Raw genomic sequence first — 20697 nt, forward strand, 5'->3', positions numbered from 1 at the left:
ATATGTTAACAATATGGTCAAAATAACTTGTGTGAGAATCCTAATATGTTAACAATATGGTCAAAATAACTTGTGTGAGAATCCTAATATGTTAACAATATGGTCAAAATAACTTGTGTGAGAATCCTAATATGTTAACAATATGGTCAAAATAACTTGTGTGAGAATCCTAATATGATAACAATATGGTCAAAATAACTTGTTTGAGAATCCTAATATGTTAGCAATATGGTAAAACATACAAAGTTATTTTATGAAACAACAATTTTTTTATCAACAAGTAACTTTTTATTTTTATCTGAATCCCTGCATAAAGCATCATCATTTTTTGAAGTTGAAATCAAAACAAAATGATGGTAGTTGGTTGCTGTCTATCAGTTTTGTTTTTTGTTAATTGTTTAAGCAAAAAATCAAGGAATTGGTTTTCTGATATATCATTCTGTCATGTCGGTGACGTTTACAGCTTCAATGCATAATGATTTTGCTATGATGCTTCTTATAATAAGTTAGCCCTTCAAACCAATTTTGCTAGTTTTTCAAACTGCTGTATATCAACTAAATTTCACGAGCAATTTATTTTAGCGACTTTTGAGAGTAGAAAATTAACGCCAAATTTTAATCGTCTCAAGGTGGACTAGAAAGGGATACAAGTTTCATAATATTTAGTTAAGGCAAAATAAAGTAATAGAACGGAAACAAAACAATTATTTTTTTTCCATTACATTACTCTAGAACGGTTAAAGTGACGCCACCAAAATTCACACCTTATCTATGTTTTGTGGTAATTGACATTTGTAACATTATAACATTTGGTTGAGGCAAGCTAAAGTTAGAGAATGAAAACAAACTTTGTGACGTACGTGAACATACTGACGGACACGGGTAAAACTTTATGCCTCCTCCACTACGGCGTTGGCATAAAAAAGGGAGCTTATTTCAATAGATATAAGCAGCTCACAAAAAGTTCATGATAACTACTGAAATGTATTTGAGTTATAGTCCGAAATACTGGAAAATTCCCCCTTTTTATGAATTAAGTTACAATACTCCAAAAGTAATAATCAGAAATTATTAAAAATTGAAATGAAACTTGTGTCAATATATATGTCAGAACAATTTACAAACATTTCATAAACATTCATTTGATCAAAGCCTTTTTAAGTTATAGTCAGAAACTGGAAAAACACCCATTTTTTAAGAATAAAAGCGCATAATTTGGAAATTCTAAAAAAATTAAAATCTATAAAAATTAAAAGGAAGCTTACGTCAATAGACATAAACTATTCACTACAGTCTCATGAACATTGCTGCAAGCGTTTTTGAGTTATTTTCCTACTTGGTTGACAATGGCAACGGTATACCATAATACAACCCTGAAAACTAAACATTTATTCATTGAAGTTTGAAAATGAGGTCAAGGACAATGGAAATATGACAGATGAAATTGTTTTAATATAAGGCATCTGCATACAAGGTATGAAGTATCCAGATCTTTAACCCTCTGACATAAAACTTTGTAAAAATAATTTACGAGGTAAACCAATTTTAATGCCCATGTCTAGCATATCGTCTTATCAGGCGAAACAAAAATAGATATTCTAATAATCATCATACAAATAATTTCCAACAATAATCATTTAATTTAATGTGACTTCCTTGAAAACATATGCAAGTCTACATCTGTTGTAATTATAGTTACAATAACAATGCTGATTGGCTGGGAGACGTCACATGCTGATTGGATGGGAATGTAATTTCAGAGAAGAATGTTGTAAAAGCTTATTACAAATGTATAAACCAAAACTTTAAAGACAATAACCAAATGGGGAAAATGTCAATATGGTCAATGCACAGATATCTAATAATTATTGTAGTGACAAAAAAAAACGACCTTCTCTATTCAAATAAAAACAAAACATATGAAACAAATAATATACAAACAATTTTAACAGTATAATTATATATACATCTTAGAAACAATGAGATTTGATGAGGCTTCATAGTTTTCCAATAGTTGTCTTTTTTATAGTTTACATGTCCTCCAATTTGCAAAGATGTTCTTGTCATACTTTGTAATGCATCCTTTTAAGCTATTGAACATTTCTTTGACTTCTTTTTTTTACCATGCGGCTTTTGTTCTGATGTGTTCTTTGGTTCTTTTGAAATTGCTCCTTCACCTCTAACTTCTTCTGATTCTTTAAGAGTTTTTAAATCCACATTCTTTAGAACTTCCTGTAAACAACGTGCTCCTTTCCCAATGTTAACTAAAGCCTGTATAAGTACCATTATTGTAGGTTTCACTGTTTTGTCTTTTCTCCATGCGAATAATACCTCTCTGTTCTGAGCTGCTAAATCTCTTGGATTATTGCTCTGAATAGTTTCCAGGGTTCCAATTGACAACCCAATTACAGCGCCAAGTTGAAAATATACTTGACCAATTTGTGGTGCTAATTTATCTAGTATCTCATCCGTCGGTATACAATCTAGAAATTCCAAAGGAAGGTCTGAAATGTCAAAATGAATTAATACATAATTGTTGTGAATTATTGCATATCTGAAAGTAGGGAAACAACTTTTTTCCTGTAGTTTTCAGGTAACATAAAGAGTATTAAATTTCTTCATAAAAATTTACTTCATCACTCAAATGAACTGATTATAATTTGTTGTATTTTCTTCTACAAATATTCTCCACTAATTCTATAAATAGTACTTAATGTTGCCTATTTGTTTTCCACTTATTCTATAAATAGTACTTAATGTTGCCTATTTGTTCTCCACTTATTCTATAAATAGTACTTAATGTTGCCTGTTTGTTCTCCACTAACTTTATAATAATAATAATAATAATAATAATAATAATAATAATAATAATAATAATTAAAAACCAATTGTTCAGAGAACAATTGAAGGTCTTTCCATCAGTTAATATCTACTTTGATATTAAAATATTAAAAATCAGTTCATATGGCTTTATGATGTATAGAAATGAATTTAAAGCAAAGGTCAAAATCTAGAACGTCAAATTAACCTATGACCTTGACCTCAATTTCAAGGTCACAAACTGAGGATTTCAAATCAAAAGACCCTAGTCTCTAATATGTATGGTTAATAATTATATATAAGTTATATCACTTTAAACATAATTTAAGATATGATAGGGGCTAAAACTCCCATTCATTGTTTACGCACCCTTTCAACTAAAATTATTTAGTTACCACATGTCGCAACTAACAATTTATACAAAATAATTTGTCGATATCTTATTAGGTAAATGAAAATCAGTGAAAATAAAACAAATTCAAAAATTAGAATATGACCTTGATCTTTGACCTTGACCTAATTTTATTTTTTTTGGACCAAGGACCTCAAATCAAGAGATCCTAGGTCTCTATCACTTATGGTGTTCCAGTTTAAAATACATTTCAAAATTTCAAATACAAAAAGGGAAATAACTCTCATATGGAGCGTTCATATTGCTTCAGTCGAAATTGGACAAATCATGCGAAGGATATAACGAGCAATTTTATAAAATAAATTTGTCGTAATCTTTTACGGTTGCGAAGAAGTTGTGGACACAAGGAAAACAGTGTTTGGGGAGACAAAAACAAAGAAAAGTATTCGGTTACGCAGGGTAAATTTCAAAAGCGCATAAACTGTTCGATATCATATACCAAATATCTAAGCGACATATTGCAAAACAAATGTTTATCACAAGAACAAAATTTGGCGGAAGAAAAAAAAATAATCAGAAGAAAAACAATAGGTTTCCACAGAAAAGTGGAAAGACCTAATAATAATAATAATAATAGTCTTTTATTCCGAAGCAATACAGCTTATAGAAATATAATAGCAGTGAATAATTACATACATGTTTTTATAATTACAATTATAAATAGTACTTATTGTTGCCTATTTGTTCTCCACTAATTCTATGAATAGTTCTTATTGTTGCCTATTTGTTTTCCACTAATTCTATAGATAGTACTTATTGTTGCCTATTTGTTTTCCACTAATTCTATAAATAGTACTTATTGTTGCCTATTTGTTCTCCACTAATTCTATAAATAGTACTTATTGTTGCCTATTTGTTCTCCACTTATTCTATAGATAGTACTTATTGTTGCCTATTTGTTTTCCACTAATTCTATAGATAGTACTTATTGTTGCCTATTTGTTCTCCACTAATTCTATAAATAGTACTTATTGTTGCCTATTTGTTCTCCACTAATTCTATAAATAGTACTTATTGTTGCCTATTTGTTTTCCACTAATTCTATAGACAGTACTTATTGTTACCTATTTGTTCTCCACTAATTCTATGAATAGTTCTTATTGTTGCCTATTTGTTTTCCACTAATTCTATAGATAGTACTTATTGTTGCCTATTTGTTTTCCACTAATTCTATAAATAGTACTTATTGTTGCCTATTTGTTCTCCACTAATTCTATAAATAGTACTTATTGTTGCCTATTTGTTCTCCACTTATTCTATAGATAGTACTTATTGTTGCCTAGTATTTGTTTTCCACTAATTCTATAGATAGTACTTATTGTTGCCTATTTGTTCTCCACTAATTCTATAAATAGTACTTATTGTTGCCTATTTGTTCTCCACTAATTCTATAAATAGTACTTATTGTTGCCTATTTGTTTTCCACTAATTCTATAAATAGTACTTATTGTTGCCTATTTGTTTTCCACTAATTCTATAAATAGTACTTATTGTTGCCTATTTGTTTTCCACTAATTCTATAAATAGTACTTATTGTTGCCTATTTGTTTTCCACTAATTCTATAGATAGTACTTATTGTTGCCTATTTGTTTTCCACTAATTCTATAGATAGTACTTAATGTTGCTTATTTGTTACTACATGTACTAATTCTACAGATAGTACTTATTGTTGCCTTTTTGTTCTCCACAAATTCTATAAAGAGTACTTATTGTTGCTTATTTGTTACTAATTCTACATATAGTACTTATTGTTGCCTATTTGTTCCCCACTAATTCTATAGATAGTGATTATTGTTGCCTATTTGTTTTACACGGATTCTGTATATAGTACTTCTTGATGTTGTTTGGATAATATTATACGTGTCTGTACAACTGAATGCCCTTGCCTATTGAATGATTATCGAATTTACAAATTCTCAAAATTCATTTGAAAGGTGAAATGGGCCATAGCTGTAGTTCTGTCCTATTTGCATGTTATGACACACAGTTTGAACATAAATTCACAAAAGGTAAAGAAATAGAATAAAACTAAGGCCGTGTTCACACCAAACACCCTGTACAGTAAATTTGTTTACAATTAGTTTAATGTACTTGACATTGATTTCACATTTAATTTGTTCACATCTATACACCTTGTTTAATTACCTGTACATAAGATTTGTTCACACTTGTAAACTCTATGTCTAGCAGTAAGGAAACGACCATTTGACTTCAAATCAGGGGGAGGGGGGGGGGGGGGGGGGGGGGTAATCGATGGAAATATTCCGAACCCCAAATGGATAAAAAAAAAGAAAGTCCTACAGATGATACAAAAATATTCTAAATCAAGAGTTTCCCCATATATTATAGTACTAAATGTAAAAAAAAAATTGATTGCCAGCATCGAAAAAAAACCCGGATTAAACGTTTGCACGGAAAAATTTCTGGTTCAGATAAATTAACAAAATACCCCCCCCTTTTTTTTAAAGTTAAGTGGTTGCTTCTTTATAAAAGCCATTTTGATGATTTGCAGTTGTTTAAAAATAATAAAGATGTCTCGACTAAGCATTAGAAAACGTAGGCTGCAGCAGCGTGCTTACAGGCGAAGAATATATATTTTTATTCTCATAAAGCCTATGCATTACATCGGTACAGAGATTGAAGGAATGATATATTAGGGATCACTATATTCCTGTCTTTTCTGTTTGTTTCAAATGGTATTTGGCAAAGGGAGGGGGTAACGTTTTTTTTTTTTTAGTTTTAATGGTAATTTAACAGATCCGAGATACATGTACTAGACAAACAATACATTTACCTCACACGTTTTAAGTAATGCATTTATGAGTGAATCGTTGTTTGAGAAAAGACCAGTGGCAAACATTTCTGTGCAAGTCAAGTCGATTCGGAAAGACCTTAATTTTCAAATGAATTAAGTGATCGGCAATGATGCTGCTTTGGGTCTTGATAAGGGGTTAATGAAGCTATGTTAAGTTAAACAAGAGTGCACACGCTGAAATGTCTCGCCTTTTATACTAATCATTGATATTATGTTGATAGTCCTAAGTATAAAGTTAAGCTTTATAACAACTGTCACATAAACTTAACATTAACCAAGATAACTAACAAAGACCAATGAACCTTGAAAATGAGGTCAAGGTCAGATGAACCATGCCAGGCAGACATGTACAGCTAGCAATGCTTCTATACAACATATATAGTTGACCTATTACTTATAGTTTAAGAAAAATAGACCAAAACACAAAAACTTAACACAGTGCACTGAACCGTGAAAATGAGGTCACGGTCAAATAAAACCTGCGCGACTGACATAAAGATCATAAAATATTTCCATACACCAAATATAGTTGACCTATAGCATATAGTATTAGATAAAAAGACCAAAACTCAAAAACTTAACATTGACCACTGAACCATGAAAATTAGGTCAAGGTCACATGACATCTGCCCGCTAGACATGTACACCTTACAATCATTCCATACAACAAATATAGTAGACCTATTGCATATACTATAGTATGAGAAAAACAGACCAAAACACAAAAATTTAACTATAACCACTGAACCATGAAAATGAGGTCACGGTCAGATGACAACTGCCAGTTGGACATGTACACCTTACAGTCCTTCCATACACTTAATATACTAGCCCTATAGCTTATAGTATCTGAGATATGTACTTGACCACCAAATCTTAACCTTGTTCACTGATCCATGAAATGAGGTCGAGGTCAAGTGAAAACTGTCTGACAGACATGAGGACCTTGCAAGGTACGCACATATAAAATATAGTTATCCTATTACTTATAATAAGAGAGAATTCAACATTACAAAAAATTTGAACTTTTTTTTCAAGTGGTCACTGAACCATGAAAATGAGGTCAAGGACATTTGACATGTGACTGACGGAAACTTCGTAACATGAGGCATCTATATACAAAGTATGAAGCATCCAGGTCTTCCACCTTCTAAAATATAAAGCTTTTAAGAAGTTAGCTATCACAGCCGCCGCCGTAGCCGCTGTAGCACGCCTCCGGATCACTATCCCTATGTCGAGCTTTCTGCAACAAAAGTTGCAGGCTCGACAAAAAAACCAAATAAAAATATCAAGTTTAGACAAATATTTCTGTAAAGAACTTTATTAATAATTGTTATAAATATCAATTTTATTCAAAAATTGTTTCTTCCTTAAATATACACGGTGAAACTAATGTTTTAAATGCCTAGTTTTGTGTACACTTAATCTACACAAGGCCTACATTGAGTATCGACTGCATGTATACAAAACATGTTTTACACTACATGTTAACATTGAATTTTATCAATGGGAGCGTAATTTTGTTTAGTTTACGTGTGAGTTACACTTACACAACACCGAGTTTATGTCAATGTGAACACGACCTAAAACTGTCAGTCATTATTATATACCTACAGTGAAATCAATATGATTATCTAAAAGGCAAAGGGGAAACAAAAGTCTTATCAACTGATTTCAGAAGGACAGCCTGACTAAGAACACTATATTCCTAGAGGTCAATGAGGTTTTTTGTGATAAAAAAAACATATTATGTTGACACGATAAAACCATTTTATAACTTAAAACAGTCGTTAGAAGTAACTTCTTGTTACATTTTGTATAATACTTTGAAGAGTACTTCTATCTCTCTCCATTATCATCACATACACTAAGTCATAACATGTCAACAAGACAAGCAATATATCATTATATCTAGGGGTAAAGGAGTACACCCTCAGCAATGTGTAAAAATAGAATCTGTACTATGTTAACTATCATTATAACATACCTGTCTCTGCTCTTCTTTCTCTTCTTACCTACAAAACAAATATAATAATGAAAAACATACACCACATAGATATAAAGAGAATGTGTCCATGGGACTAGATGCCCCGACTTGTAAATATATTCAAGAGTCAATATACTAATGCAAATTTTTGTGAAATTAAACTTTTGATCAATACATTCAACAATCAGAGTGTGGACAAAAGAAATCTTTACAGTTATAACATAACTCATGAACAGCCACAGTTTTTGGTGGGGTTCCTGTTGCCCAGTTTCTATGTTGTGTTTCGTTGACTTTTGTTTGTCTTTTTTCATTTTTTACCATGGCGTTGCCAGTTTATTTTAGAGTTTGATTGTTCCTTTGGTATCTGTCTCTGCTCTTGTATGCAACACGTCTTCTGAAAGAGGCAACTAATTGTGCAAAGTTTCATTATTCACCTCCAGGAGGTAAGTTAATTCATCTTTATACCATGATAAGATAAGAACATGTGCTTGCCGTAGAGACAACTTTCAAGAGACAAAATGATGTAAATGTAAGCACCTATAGGTCAATGTATGAGCAAAATATATGGCAGAGCAAGCTTGACCTTAACTGTACACACTATAAACTGATCAGAGTGAAGAGTTTGAAAAGACCAAACCTAATGCTCAACCAGTAAGGTCGAGCTCAGATGTTACTTGACAAGACTCAACACAATCTTGACAGTATTCAACTGTATATAACTGTACGTGACTTTGGTCTAAATTTACTTAATACGTCTGATTGGGTACTTGATAAGCTTGGTATAATCTGAATATGGACAAATGCTGGACCAGTTTTGACCAATGTTCAATCAGTATCAACCAGTCTAGACTTAGACTGGACCAGTCTTGACTATAAATTTAGATTACAGTTTTTTACTCTGTCTGTTCCAGGAACAAGTGAATGAAATTTTTAAAGGTGACTATCTGAATTTAGTCAAACTGAAAATCTAGCTTTTTGACATACTACTAGTATCTAAATTTAATTTGACAGCAATAAACCAAACTACCAAATCACATGGTATTTTGTAAGATCAATATATTATGGAGATTGCTGTATAATAATAAAAAACCCAACTTGATTTAAAAATTATAGAAATTTTTAAAGGTGACTATCTGAATTTAGCATGTTTAGTCTGAACTGAAAATTCTTGATTTTTTTTAGTTTTATTTTTAGATATTAATCAAATCCTTTTAAAATAAATAACATGACATTTTTTAAGTTCAATATATAATTGAGATAGATTTAGAATTTTATGAAAATCTAAGTAAATTTGAAAAAGCGGTGACTATTATCCTAGCAATTTAATGCCCCAGGACAAAGTAATAGAAATTTGTATCTGAATTTAGTCCGATCTGAAAATTTTGACTTTTTTCCCTTTCTAATCAAATTGTTAAATTTGACAGCAATAAACAAACTACAAAAAACCTAGCATTTGTAATAAATCAAATCCTTAAATTGGACAGCATTAAACAAACTACCAAAAAACCTAGCATTTGTAAGATCAATATGTAATTGAGATAGCTATACAGTTTTATTAAAATTCAAGTTGGTTTGAAACCAGATGCTCCGCAGGGCGCAGCTTTATTCGACCGCAGAGGTTGAACCCTGAACGGTTGGGGCAAGTATGGACACAACAAGCTGGATTCAGCTCTAAATTTGGATTGTGATTAAATAGTTGACACAGCATAGGTTTCTGACACAGAATGAATGTGGTCTAATAAACTTAAAATTTGTTTTTTGCCTTTGAGCAATTCACTTCGCTGTTGAATATTAATACTCTCAAAAAAATGTTTGAAGAAATTTTCTTTTTATTTATGAAATCTGAAATGAGAAAAATTGAACCCCCCCCCCCCCATTTTTTTTCTAATCTCAATTCAAATTTCTAATGGAGTTTGCAACAATAAATACTCATTTAAATACATAAAAAAATATCAAAATGTAAAAAAAGTGCTTGTTATCACTGAATGGTAAAGATTGTTTTAATTTATCAGTTGGTAGTAAAAGTGAATATACATTGTATGTTGTTTTATACAATGATTTAAGTTGATTCAACTACTATTCTGGACAAAGAAAGATAACTCCAATTGAAAATTTCTTGCTATTGCGCAATATTGTGCAATTCAATATTTCTTGCTATTGCGAAATATTGTGCAATTGAAAATACTTGTTATTGCACAATACTGTGCAATTGAAGATTTCCTGCTATTGCGCATTACTGTGCAATTGAATATTTCTTGCTATTGCACAATACTGTGCAATTGAAAATTTCTTGCTATTGCTGAATACTGTGCAATTGAAAATTTCTTGCTATTGCACAATACTTAATATAATAATTTTGGATCCTGATTTGGACCAACTTGAAAACTGGGCCCATAATAAAAAATCTAAGTACATGTTTAGATTCAGCATATTAAAGAAGCCCAAGAATTCAATTTTTGTTAAAATCAAACTTAGTTTAATTTTGGACCCTTTGGACTTTAAAGTAGACCAATTTGAAAACAGGACCAGAAATTAAGAATCTACATACACAGTTAGATTTGGCAAATCAAAGAACCCCAATTATTAAATTTTTGATGAAATCAAACAAAGTTTAAGTTTAGACCCCAATTTGGACCAGTTTGAAAACTGGGCCAATAATAAAAATTTGTAAGGGTTCCGCGGAACCCAGTGTCTCGCCTACTTTTTCCGTAAATCGCAGGCCTACAAAAATGAGGAAAAAAATCAATAAAAATATTCCTCTTGATACTATCTTATGATTGTAAGAAGCTTCTGTCCAATTAAGTTTGGTAAAAATCGAAGATAGTTAATGAATCTAATAAATGTTTTTGAAAACTTTAACTGCAGACTGTATGTAATGTTAACTGGAAGATAATCTAAGTCCATTTAAAAGTAAAATACAGAAAAAATGGATTTATCTTTTTACAAAATTTACTTCTGGATACTATCTTATGATCATAAATAAGCTTCTGTCCAAGTTTGGCACAAACCCAGGATAGTTTAAGAAAGTTATTAAAATTTTAAAAACTTTAACCACAGAGTGAATGTAATGTTTCCGCGCAGAAAAACTAAGTCCATTTAAAAGTAAAATACGGAAAAAATGGATTTATTTTTTTACAAAATTTACTTCTGGATACTATCTTATGATCATAAACAAGCTTCTGTCCAAGTTTGGTAGAAACCCAGGATAGTTTAAGAAAGTTATTAAAATTCTAAAAACTTTAACCACAGAGTGAATGTTATGTTTCCCCGCAGAAAAAACCAAGTCCATTTATAAGTAAATAAAGGCAACAGTAGTATACCGCTGTTCAAAACTCATAAATCCATGGACAAAAAACAAAATCGGGATAACAAACTAAAACCGAGGGAAACGCATTAAATATAAGAGGAGAACAACGACATAACACTAAAATGTAACACACATAGACAAAATCCCACGAGAATAACAAATATAACATATATATATAACATCAAAACCAAATACATGAATTTGGGATAGACAAGTACCGTGACACGTCTTCTCGCAATGTGAATTTACACTCAAAAATAAGAGAAAACAAACGACACAACGTTATAATGTAATACACACAGAAACGAACTATAATATAACAATGACCATATTCCTGACTTGGTACAGGGCATTTTTAAAGGGAAAAATGGTGGGTTGAACCTAGTTTTGTGGCATGCCAAACCTCGCACTTTTATGGCCATGTGAAATACAACATCAAAATGACAACACAGGACTACAATATAAATAAATTGGAGAACACAATTGACAAAGAATCACACGAACAACAGCCAACAAAAGGCAACAAGTTCAAAATTCTAATACGCCAGAAGTGTACTTTGTCCACACAAGACCTATGTGTGACGCACAGATACAAAAGTTTGAAAGCCGAAACGAGTACAAAGTTGAACAGCATCGAGGACCAAAAGATCAAAAAGGTTGTGCCAAAAACGGCAAGGGTTTTCTGTTAAGTTACCAGAAAATCCCTATAATTTAGAGCAATTTATACCCTTGCAAACAGCAAATTTAATAAAATGAATATTCAAAAGATGTACATGATAAAGCTGAAGTATTAACTAATTACAGGAAACAACTGAAATACATTTACATAACCAGACATTTGAAACACAAAAGTAGACACATCCGAATACGTTTAAACCTCTACGCCAAGTGACGTCCTATTTGAAACTGAAAAATGACGAAAAAATGACGTCATTTGAATTAGTAAAACAGAGCATCAAAAAATGAAAAATGACGTCACATAAGAATGAATAAGATAGAATTAGGATTAATTTAAGATTATATATTTGAACTAAATACTGATATTGCATTTAATAACAAAGCACATTTTAATTCTTATTAATATAAAACTGAGGTAGCAATTAACTATATTATAAAACTATGTCAGGTTTGTTATGAATCTAACTTCAAACGTAAAATATCATACTGATTACTTTGAACGAAATCAAATCTGATAAATGAAGGCGGTGATTAATTTTCTTTACCATAACACATAAATATAATAGAAAAGACGTCAACACATTTGACAAAATCCGATGAGAATTACAAATATAACATTAAACATTTAAACTAAATACATGAATTTGGGATGGATAAGTACCGTACCACGTCTTATAGTAATGCGAGTTCACACTCGGCAAAACAATCACAATCGGGAATAAGTCACGTTTGGTAATTAAAAGATTAGACGACATTATGACAAAACACAATCTACCATGTGGTAAAAATGTCCTTAGCTAGTTTGGTCAACGAAACATCGTATGGATCCACCAAATCGTGATGGTGTCCATAAAATTTACGGAGTGTCAATTTTAATCTGTTCTCCTCATAACTTTGTTGGAGCAGTTTCTGCGTAAGGAGCACACTCCTGTATATGAAGTCCGTATAGTGTGAACAAGCACGAGAATAACATATCAATTGTGATATGTAAACACCATACGAAGGGGTAGAGGGTATGTTACTGCTGAGAAATGGGAAATTGATAATTGGGAAGTTGAAATCGTCCCGTTTATCATAGATTTTCGTGTGAAGTCGTCCATCTACGTCAATATTGAGGAAAAGATCAAGGTATGAAGCAGTCCTTCTAGTATCAGTGGTATCCTTAATTTCAAGTTCACTTGGATATATGAGATGTAAGTTTTGGCTGAAATATGGGTTATTCAATGATAGAACATCATCAATATATATTGGAAAGTAAAATTAAAGAATTTCGCAAGGTGCTTTTTCTTTTTGTCTTTTAGAAGGTTCTGAATGAATTCTGCTTTCATAAAATACGGAAAAAATGGAATTTTATTTTTACAAAATTTACTTCTGGATACTATCTTATGATCATAAACAAGGTTCTATCCAAGTTTGGTAGAAATCCAGTATAGTTTAAGAAAGTTATTAAAATTTCAAAAACTTTAACCACAGAGTGAATATTTGTGGACGCCGCTGCCGACGACGACAGAATGTAGGATCGCTTAGTCTCGCTTTTTCGACTAAAGTCGAAGGCTCGACAAAAAATCTAAGTACATTTTTAGAATCAGCATATCAAAGAACCCAAAGGATTCAATTTTTGTTAAAATCAAACTAAGTTTAATTTTGGACCCTTTGGACCTTAATGTAGACCAATTTGAAAACGGGACTAAAAATTAAGAATCTACAAACACAGTTAGATTTGGTATATCAAAGAACCCAAATTATTCAATTTTTGATGAAATCAAACAAAGTTTAATATTGGTCCCTTTGGGCCCCTTTTTCCTAAACTGTTTGGACCAAAACTTCCAAAATCAATCCCAACCTTCCTTTTATTGTCATACACCTTGTGTTTAAATTTCATAGATTTCTATTTACTTCTACTAAAGTTATGGTGTGAAAACCAAGAAAAATGCTTATTTGGGCCCCTTTTTGGCCCCTAATTCCTAAACTATTGGGATCTCAACTCCCAAAATCAATCCCAACCTTCCTTTTGTGTTCATAAACCTTGTGTTTAAATTTCATTGATTTCTATTTACTTGTACTAAAGTTATTGTGCGAAAACCAGGAATAACGCTTATTTGGGCCCTTTTTTGGCCCCCAATTCTTAACAGTTGGAACGAAACTCCCAAAATCAATCCTAAACTTCCTTTTGTGGTCATAAACCTTGTGTCAAAATTTCATAGATTTTTATTTACTTAAACTAAAGTTATAGTGCGAAAACCAAGAAAATGCTTATTTGGGCCCTTTTTGGCCCCTAATTCCTAAACTGTTGGGACCAAAACTTCCAAAATCTATCCATACCTTTCTTTTATGGTCATAAACCTTGTGTTTAAATTTCATACATTTCTATTTACTTAAACTAAAGTTATAGTGCGAAAACCAAAATATTTGGACGACGATGACACTGATGCCAACGTGATACCAATATGTAAAGACCAAACATTTTTCAATTTTTGCGGACATATAAAAATGTGAATTGAAAGTATTAACTTTTTTTTACCTAAATCGTTTAATTCTAAGGCAACAAACTAAACTAACAAATAACCTTACATTTTGTAAGATCAATGTATAATTGAGATAACTGTGCAGTTTTATGAAATTTCAAAATGTTATAGAAATTTTTAAAGGTAAATATCTGAAATTTAGTCCGAACTGAAAATTCTAGCTTTTATATACCCCATTTATGGGTATTATGTATTCTGATCTGTGCGTCCGTTCGTTAGTACGTCTGTTCGTCCGTCTGTCCTGCTTCAGGTTAAAGTTTTTGGTCGAGGTAGTTTTTGATTAAGTTGAAGTCCAATCAACTTCAAACTTAGTACATATGTTCCCTAATGATATGATCTTTCTAATTTTAATGCCAAATTATAGTTTTTACCCCATTTTAACGGTCCACTGAACATAGAAAATGATAGTGCATATGGGGCATCCATGTCCTAGGGAAACATTCTTGTTTCATTTATTTTAAAATCTACTTGAATTTTTTTAAATAAGCCTTTAAAGGTAAATATCTGACTTAAGTTTGAACTGAAAATTCTAGCTTTTTTTCACCTATTTCAAAATCTGCTTGAATTTTTTAAAATAAGCCGTAAGCTACATTTTATCCCAATATTTTAGCATCATGCAGTGGCCATGATTTGTGATGGACCAAAGCCTTATATACAATATTCAAACTAGATTTCCTAAGAAGCATCCAGGTAAAGTTTTATAATATTTACAGTGGATATAATATTTTACAAAACTTCATAGTAAAAGTGGCACAGTTTTACCCACAAAGCGAGTTCCTATGGGAAATTGCATTGTTTATATTTACAGAAATGCAACCTGAAAATATTGCTCTACAAACTTTTCTCTGCTGAATTGCCCATATTTATGCATCAATGTGAAGTTAATAGTATGAATGATATAAGTTTGTATATATTTAGTGGTGAAGTTAAAATCATCCCTTCATAAATTTTACGGACGCCATCACGAGTTGCTTGACCGTTATGCAATATCAGTTTTACTAATGACAAGGGATATATATATATATATATATAATAAATTATGTTCCAATTGTCGTTTCTACAATCCGTCCCATTTTCCCAGAATGTGACCTACCTATTTACACTTATCACGGGGTTTGTACTAACATGAGCAACACAATGGATGACACATGTGGAGCAGGATCTGCTTACCCTTCCTCTTGCTCAGTCTTTACTTTTCTATGTTGTGTGTAATGTACTGTTGTTTGTATGTTGGTCTTTTTCTTTTTTTAGCCATAGGTACTCGTTTTATTTTCGACTTGTGAGTTTGAATGTCCCTTTGATATATTTTGTTTCTTTCTAAGTGGCTCACCTATATATATTCAGGCGAGAATAGTTCCATTCTTACATAAAGATAAATGTACATGTCATATGAAGAGAACAGGACTAGACAGACATGGGCTACATTTGTAATTTACTATTTCCCAATGTAACTATATATATCTAAAGGAGGAAATGCTATCATGCAGGACACAAAGGGGAAAACATATCTTGATATTTAAATAATACAAACTCACTTGGCACAAAAAATGTGTTGATATATCCATTTTTGTCAGAGCTTCTGCCAAGGCTTTGAAATTGCTTTGATCTTTTATCTCTTTCCATTTTGATAATACCAAATACTTCGCAACCTCTATATCATTTGGATAGTTGTGTGTGATACTATCCCATTTCTTCGACATTTCTAGATATGACACTAATTCATGCATTTGGTTTGATACACAGTTGGTTGAGAAACGCAGTAATTCAATATCACTTGGTATCTGGCTTAAAGCATCATCGCTTAAACCTGTAAAAAACATTGATATAACAATTAAACATGTTAAATCTTCCTTGTAGTTAAATGTTTACTTTAGGTAGTATCTTTCAAGGAATTCCATATGTTCAGTTACAATATTTTTAAAAGTAAATACATAGCAAGAATTGGGCTGAACAAATATAAGAGCCAATAGGTTGTGTCTACCCCAAATGTAAAAGTGATCAAACGAGGACGGCGTAACCGAAATGATGAGAAAAGTATTGATGGACCTTTGGGCAAATGAAAGGGAAACAAGTTGTCATAGGGGCAAATCAAAACCATAGATCGAAGAAGAACAGGCAACATTATGTCTATCAAATGCTTAAATGATGTCGCTCACCTTAGTATGTGTAGAAAATAAAAGGATATTGAGTATGTGCATATTCAACAACAAACTCATCATAAATACCAGGATTGAAATTTTATATTTGCGCCAGACGCACATTTCGTCTACAAATTAAAAGACTCATCAGTGACGCTCGAATAAAAAAATGTTAAAAAGGCCAAATAAAATACGAAATTGACAAAGGACACTCTCCAACATTGTAGACGAAAATAGAATTCATGACAAAGATCTCTGTTTTGTTGATCATTCACATAACTAGTCACTGGCTCAGACGTACTTTATATATATATAAACAAGTCTAAATTGAAAACTTCGTTCAATAACCTATGATTACGTTGGATAAAAACCGCAATTTTAATACTTGTGCATGTAAAACAAATTTCGTTGTAGAAGGGTCTAAATACAGCACGAACAACATTTTCCAAAAGACCAACAAGAGTGCACACGCTGAAATGTCTCGCCTTCTATACTAATCATTGATATTATGTTGATAGTCCGAAGTATAAAGCTAAGGTTTATTACAACTGTCACATAAACTTAACATTAACCAAGATAACTAAACAAAGACCAATGAACCTTGAAAATGAGGTCAAGGTCACATGAACCATGCCAGGCAGACGTGTACAGCTAACAATGCTTCTATACAACATATATAGTTGACCCATTACATATAGTTTAAGAAAAATAGACAAAAACCCAAAAACTTAACACCGTGAAAATGAGGTCACGGTCAAATAAAACCCACGCGACTGACATAAAGATCATAAAATATTTCCATACACCAAATATAGTTGACCTATGGCATATAGTATTAGATAAAAAGACCAAAACTCAAAAACTTAACTTTGACCACTGAACAATGAAAATGAGGTCAAGGTCACATGACATCTGTCCGCTAGACATGTACACCTTACAATCATTCCATACAACAAATATAGTAGACCTATTGCATAAAGTATGAGAAAAACAGACCAAAACACAAAAATTTAACTATAACTACTGAACCATGAAAATGAGGCCAAGGTCAGATGACACCTGCCAGTTGGACATGTACACCTTACAGTCCTTCCATACACCAAATATACTAGCCCTATTGCTTATAGTATCTGAGATATGGACTTGACCACCAAAACTTAACCTTGTTCACTGATCCATGAAAAGAGGTCTAGGTCAAGTGAAAACTGTCTGACAGACATGAGGACCTTGCAAGGTATGCACATATCAAATATAGCTATCCTATTACTTATAATAAGAGAGAATTCAACATTACAAAAAATTTAAACCTTTTTTTTTCAAGTGGTCACTGAACCATGAAAATGAGGTCAAGGACATTGGATATGTAACTGACGGAAACTTTGTAACATGAAGCATCTATATACAAAGTATGAAGCATCCAGGTCTTCCACCTTCTAAAATATAAAGCTTTTAAGAAGTGAGCTAACACCACTGCCGCCGGATCACTATCCCTATGTCGAGCTTTCTTGTTGCAGGCTTGACAAAAAAACGGTGAAAAAAGTATATTTAAACAATACGCATTTGACTAACAGGCCTGAATAACTGATGTTCTTTAACTCTGCTGACTGCCATTGGCGATTACCAAATAAAATTGATCACGAAATGTAACAAAATGGATCTTAATATAAAGTTAATACTAAACAGAAAACAATAAATTTGTGGCCTAGATGATATGCCACAAACACAAGGTGTCAATATTTTTTTGTACACCAGACCAGATATATATTGCTTTTTGGTTGTTTTAAACATTTTCATAAATATCAGGTGAATTCAAAAATGTAGGTGTTGTACATGCTATAGGTGTAGATCACTAAATTATCGGTAATGCAATTGTCCAAATATTTTCAATGAGAACTACTCCTTTAATCAAATTTTTCAAAGGCTTTGCTCATATCAACCTTTAATGTAAAGTTATAAAATGACACTTACTGTATGGGAGAGAGTACTAATGCTTACAATGCAATTAGCCAAATAATTAACTTAATCTAAGCTTAAGCTAGCAACATAAATCCTTTGAAAAAATAATTTATCGCCATTGATTTTTAAATCTCGTACAATTCTTTACTGATATGAAACTTTTATAAAAAATTTATAAATATCTGAGAAGAAATTAAAGCTTCCCAGAGCTTACTTTAACAAAAAAAATCCTTGCATCCATTTTTAAAAATTAATTTATCAATACTGATTTTTAAACTTCAGCATGATATTGCTTATAAATAAATTTTATAAAAAAAAGAGTTATATGCTGATCAGTCTCTTCTATCCTATGTCATGAAAAACAGGATTAAATATAAAGATTTCACATTCGGTCGAGTTTCATGGCTAAAACATTTTACATGATCGATGGTCTAGAATTTGGTGATGTCTTACGATTAGATAAGAGTGATCCAGCGTCAATTATATATAATTACCATCTGCTAGTATGTGATGTCTGACTTGATATAACTTATCAACATATTTTAAAGGAGTAACAAGACGGGATCACATGTGGAGCAGAATCTGATTATCCTTCCAGAGCACCTTTGATCACCACCAGTTTTTAGTGGGGTTCCTTTTCCTAAGTCTTTGGTTTTCTATGTTGTGTTTTGTGTGCTGTTTTTTGTTTGTATTTTTCTTTCTAGCCATGACTTTGTCAGTTTATTTTCTACTTATAAGTTTGAATGTCCCTTTGGTATCCTTCAGCTCTCTTTTAAAGATATTACAGTGCATTTTTTTCATATAGTTTCATTTCATAACTTCTTTCAAAATAATTGATCATCACTGTTTTTATAAGTGATGACCATGACATGACCTTAAAATTGTCTTGACACTCCACTTTGTCAATTGTTAATCCACTAAAAGAAAATCATCACATTTTTATTAACATTCACAATTTCACATGTTGACACAGATTTTGAATCCACACAACTTACCTGGACAATTCTGCTCACACTCTTCCTTCTTCTGTAAAGATAGTAGAATATATAATACTAATTACTTGAATAAAACATATAAGGCAGAAATCAAGAATATTATAAACACGATAATAGACTACATTTTACAAACAGACAAGTCCATTTAACACTAACAGAAAACTAATAGAGAAAGTGATTACACAATAAGATCTTAAAGATAAATTGTGTGAAATTACTTGGTTCTAAATAGGAATTTTAGCATTTTGACCTAAATTATATATTTTATGTTAAAAATCTAATTGTTTTGTATATCTTGATATAATATTCAAATTCCTCAAGTCAAGAAGGAATGAAACTTTCTTTTACCCCATGATATAAATAGACATTCAATAGCAGGTGCCTCAATTAAATGTACACTAAGTGACATCGACATTTTTCCATTTTTACGTTTACCGCCATAAGCCTGTAAATGTCATGGTGGGTCACATATAACAACCAACATGTTTCAATTTAATCTTTGCACTGCATGTTTTCTTTAGTATATTATATACAAGGAGCTTTGATTATATTTTTGAAATATTCGTCCAACATCAATAAAATACCAAGGATTTAGACACAGTAGGCTTCATTTGAAAAGGTGATATGCTAACATAGCAAATCATGTAAGGAGCTATAGCTAATGTTTAAAAATATTCCTATTCTTATACAAGATGATAAGAGAACTAAATTTGAAAATTTCAACACAATATATCTGCACATTAATTTAAAAGATTGGATTATTTACCAATATATACAAATTAATATCCTATTCTGACTCTATAGCTGGGTAGTTATTTATCTATGCTAACTCAGTTATCTACAGTACTTAAGTCTCATGTGAACAGGGTCTTACAGACAGTTTTGAACTGTATCAGATCTACGCATACATGATAAAGGCTGTGTTCACATACAATGTGGCCGAACAACACTGATAATTAACGTGTGCACTACACTACACATGATTAATGTATTGTTTGGTCACACTTGAATATTTATGTATATCTGACATGTCTGAATCATTTGATTAGTTATTCTAAAAATA

The 20697-nt window shown here is 31.5% G+C and overlaps 1 protein-coding gene across 1 annotated transcript in view; it reads right to left on the reverse strand.

Annotated features, from left to right (window-relative positions):
• Positions 1-1929: 1929 nt before the first annotated feature.
• The window catches only part of LOC139497742 (uncharacterized), a 99486-nt gene continuing 80718 nt past the window's right edge, over positions 1930-20697 (reverse strand). The window contains exons 14-17 of the mRNA XM_071285977.1: positions 19635-19665; positions 16081-16352; positions 8036-8063; positions 1930-2504 (exon numbers count right to left, since the gene is read on the reverse strand). Coding sequence (XP_071142078.1) covers positions 2086-2504; positions 8036-8063; positions 16081-16352; positions 19635-19665 — 750 coding nt within the window. The 3' untranslated portion in view covers positions 1930-2085. The remainder of the gene's footprint in view (positions 2505-8035; positions 8064-16080; positions 16353-19634; positions 19666-20697) is intronic.

This window comes from Mytilus edulis, chromosome 12 (genome assembly GCF_963676685.1).
Source record: "Mytilus edulis chromosome 12, xbMytEdul2.2, whole genome shotgun sequence".
NCBI classification, from domain to species: domain Eukaryota; kingdom Metazoa; phylum Mollusca; class Bivalvia; order Mytilida; family Mytilidae; genus Mytilus; species Mytilus edulis.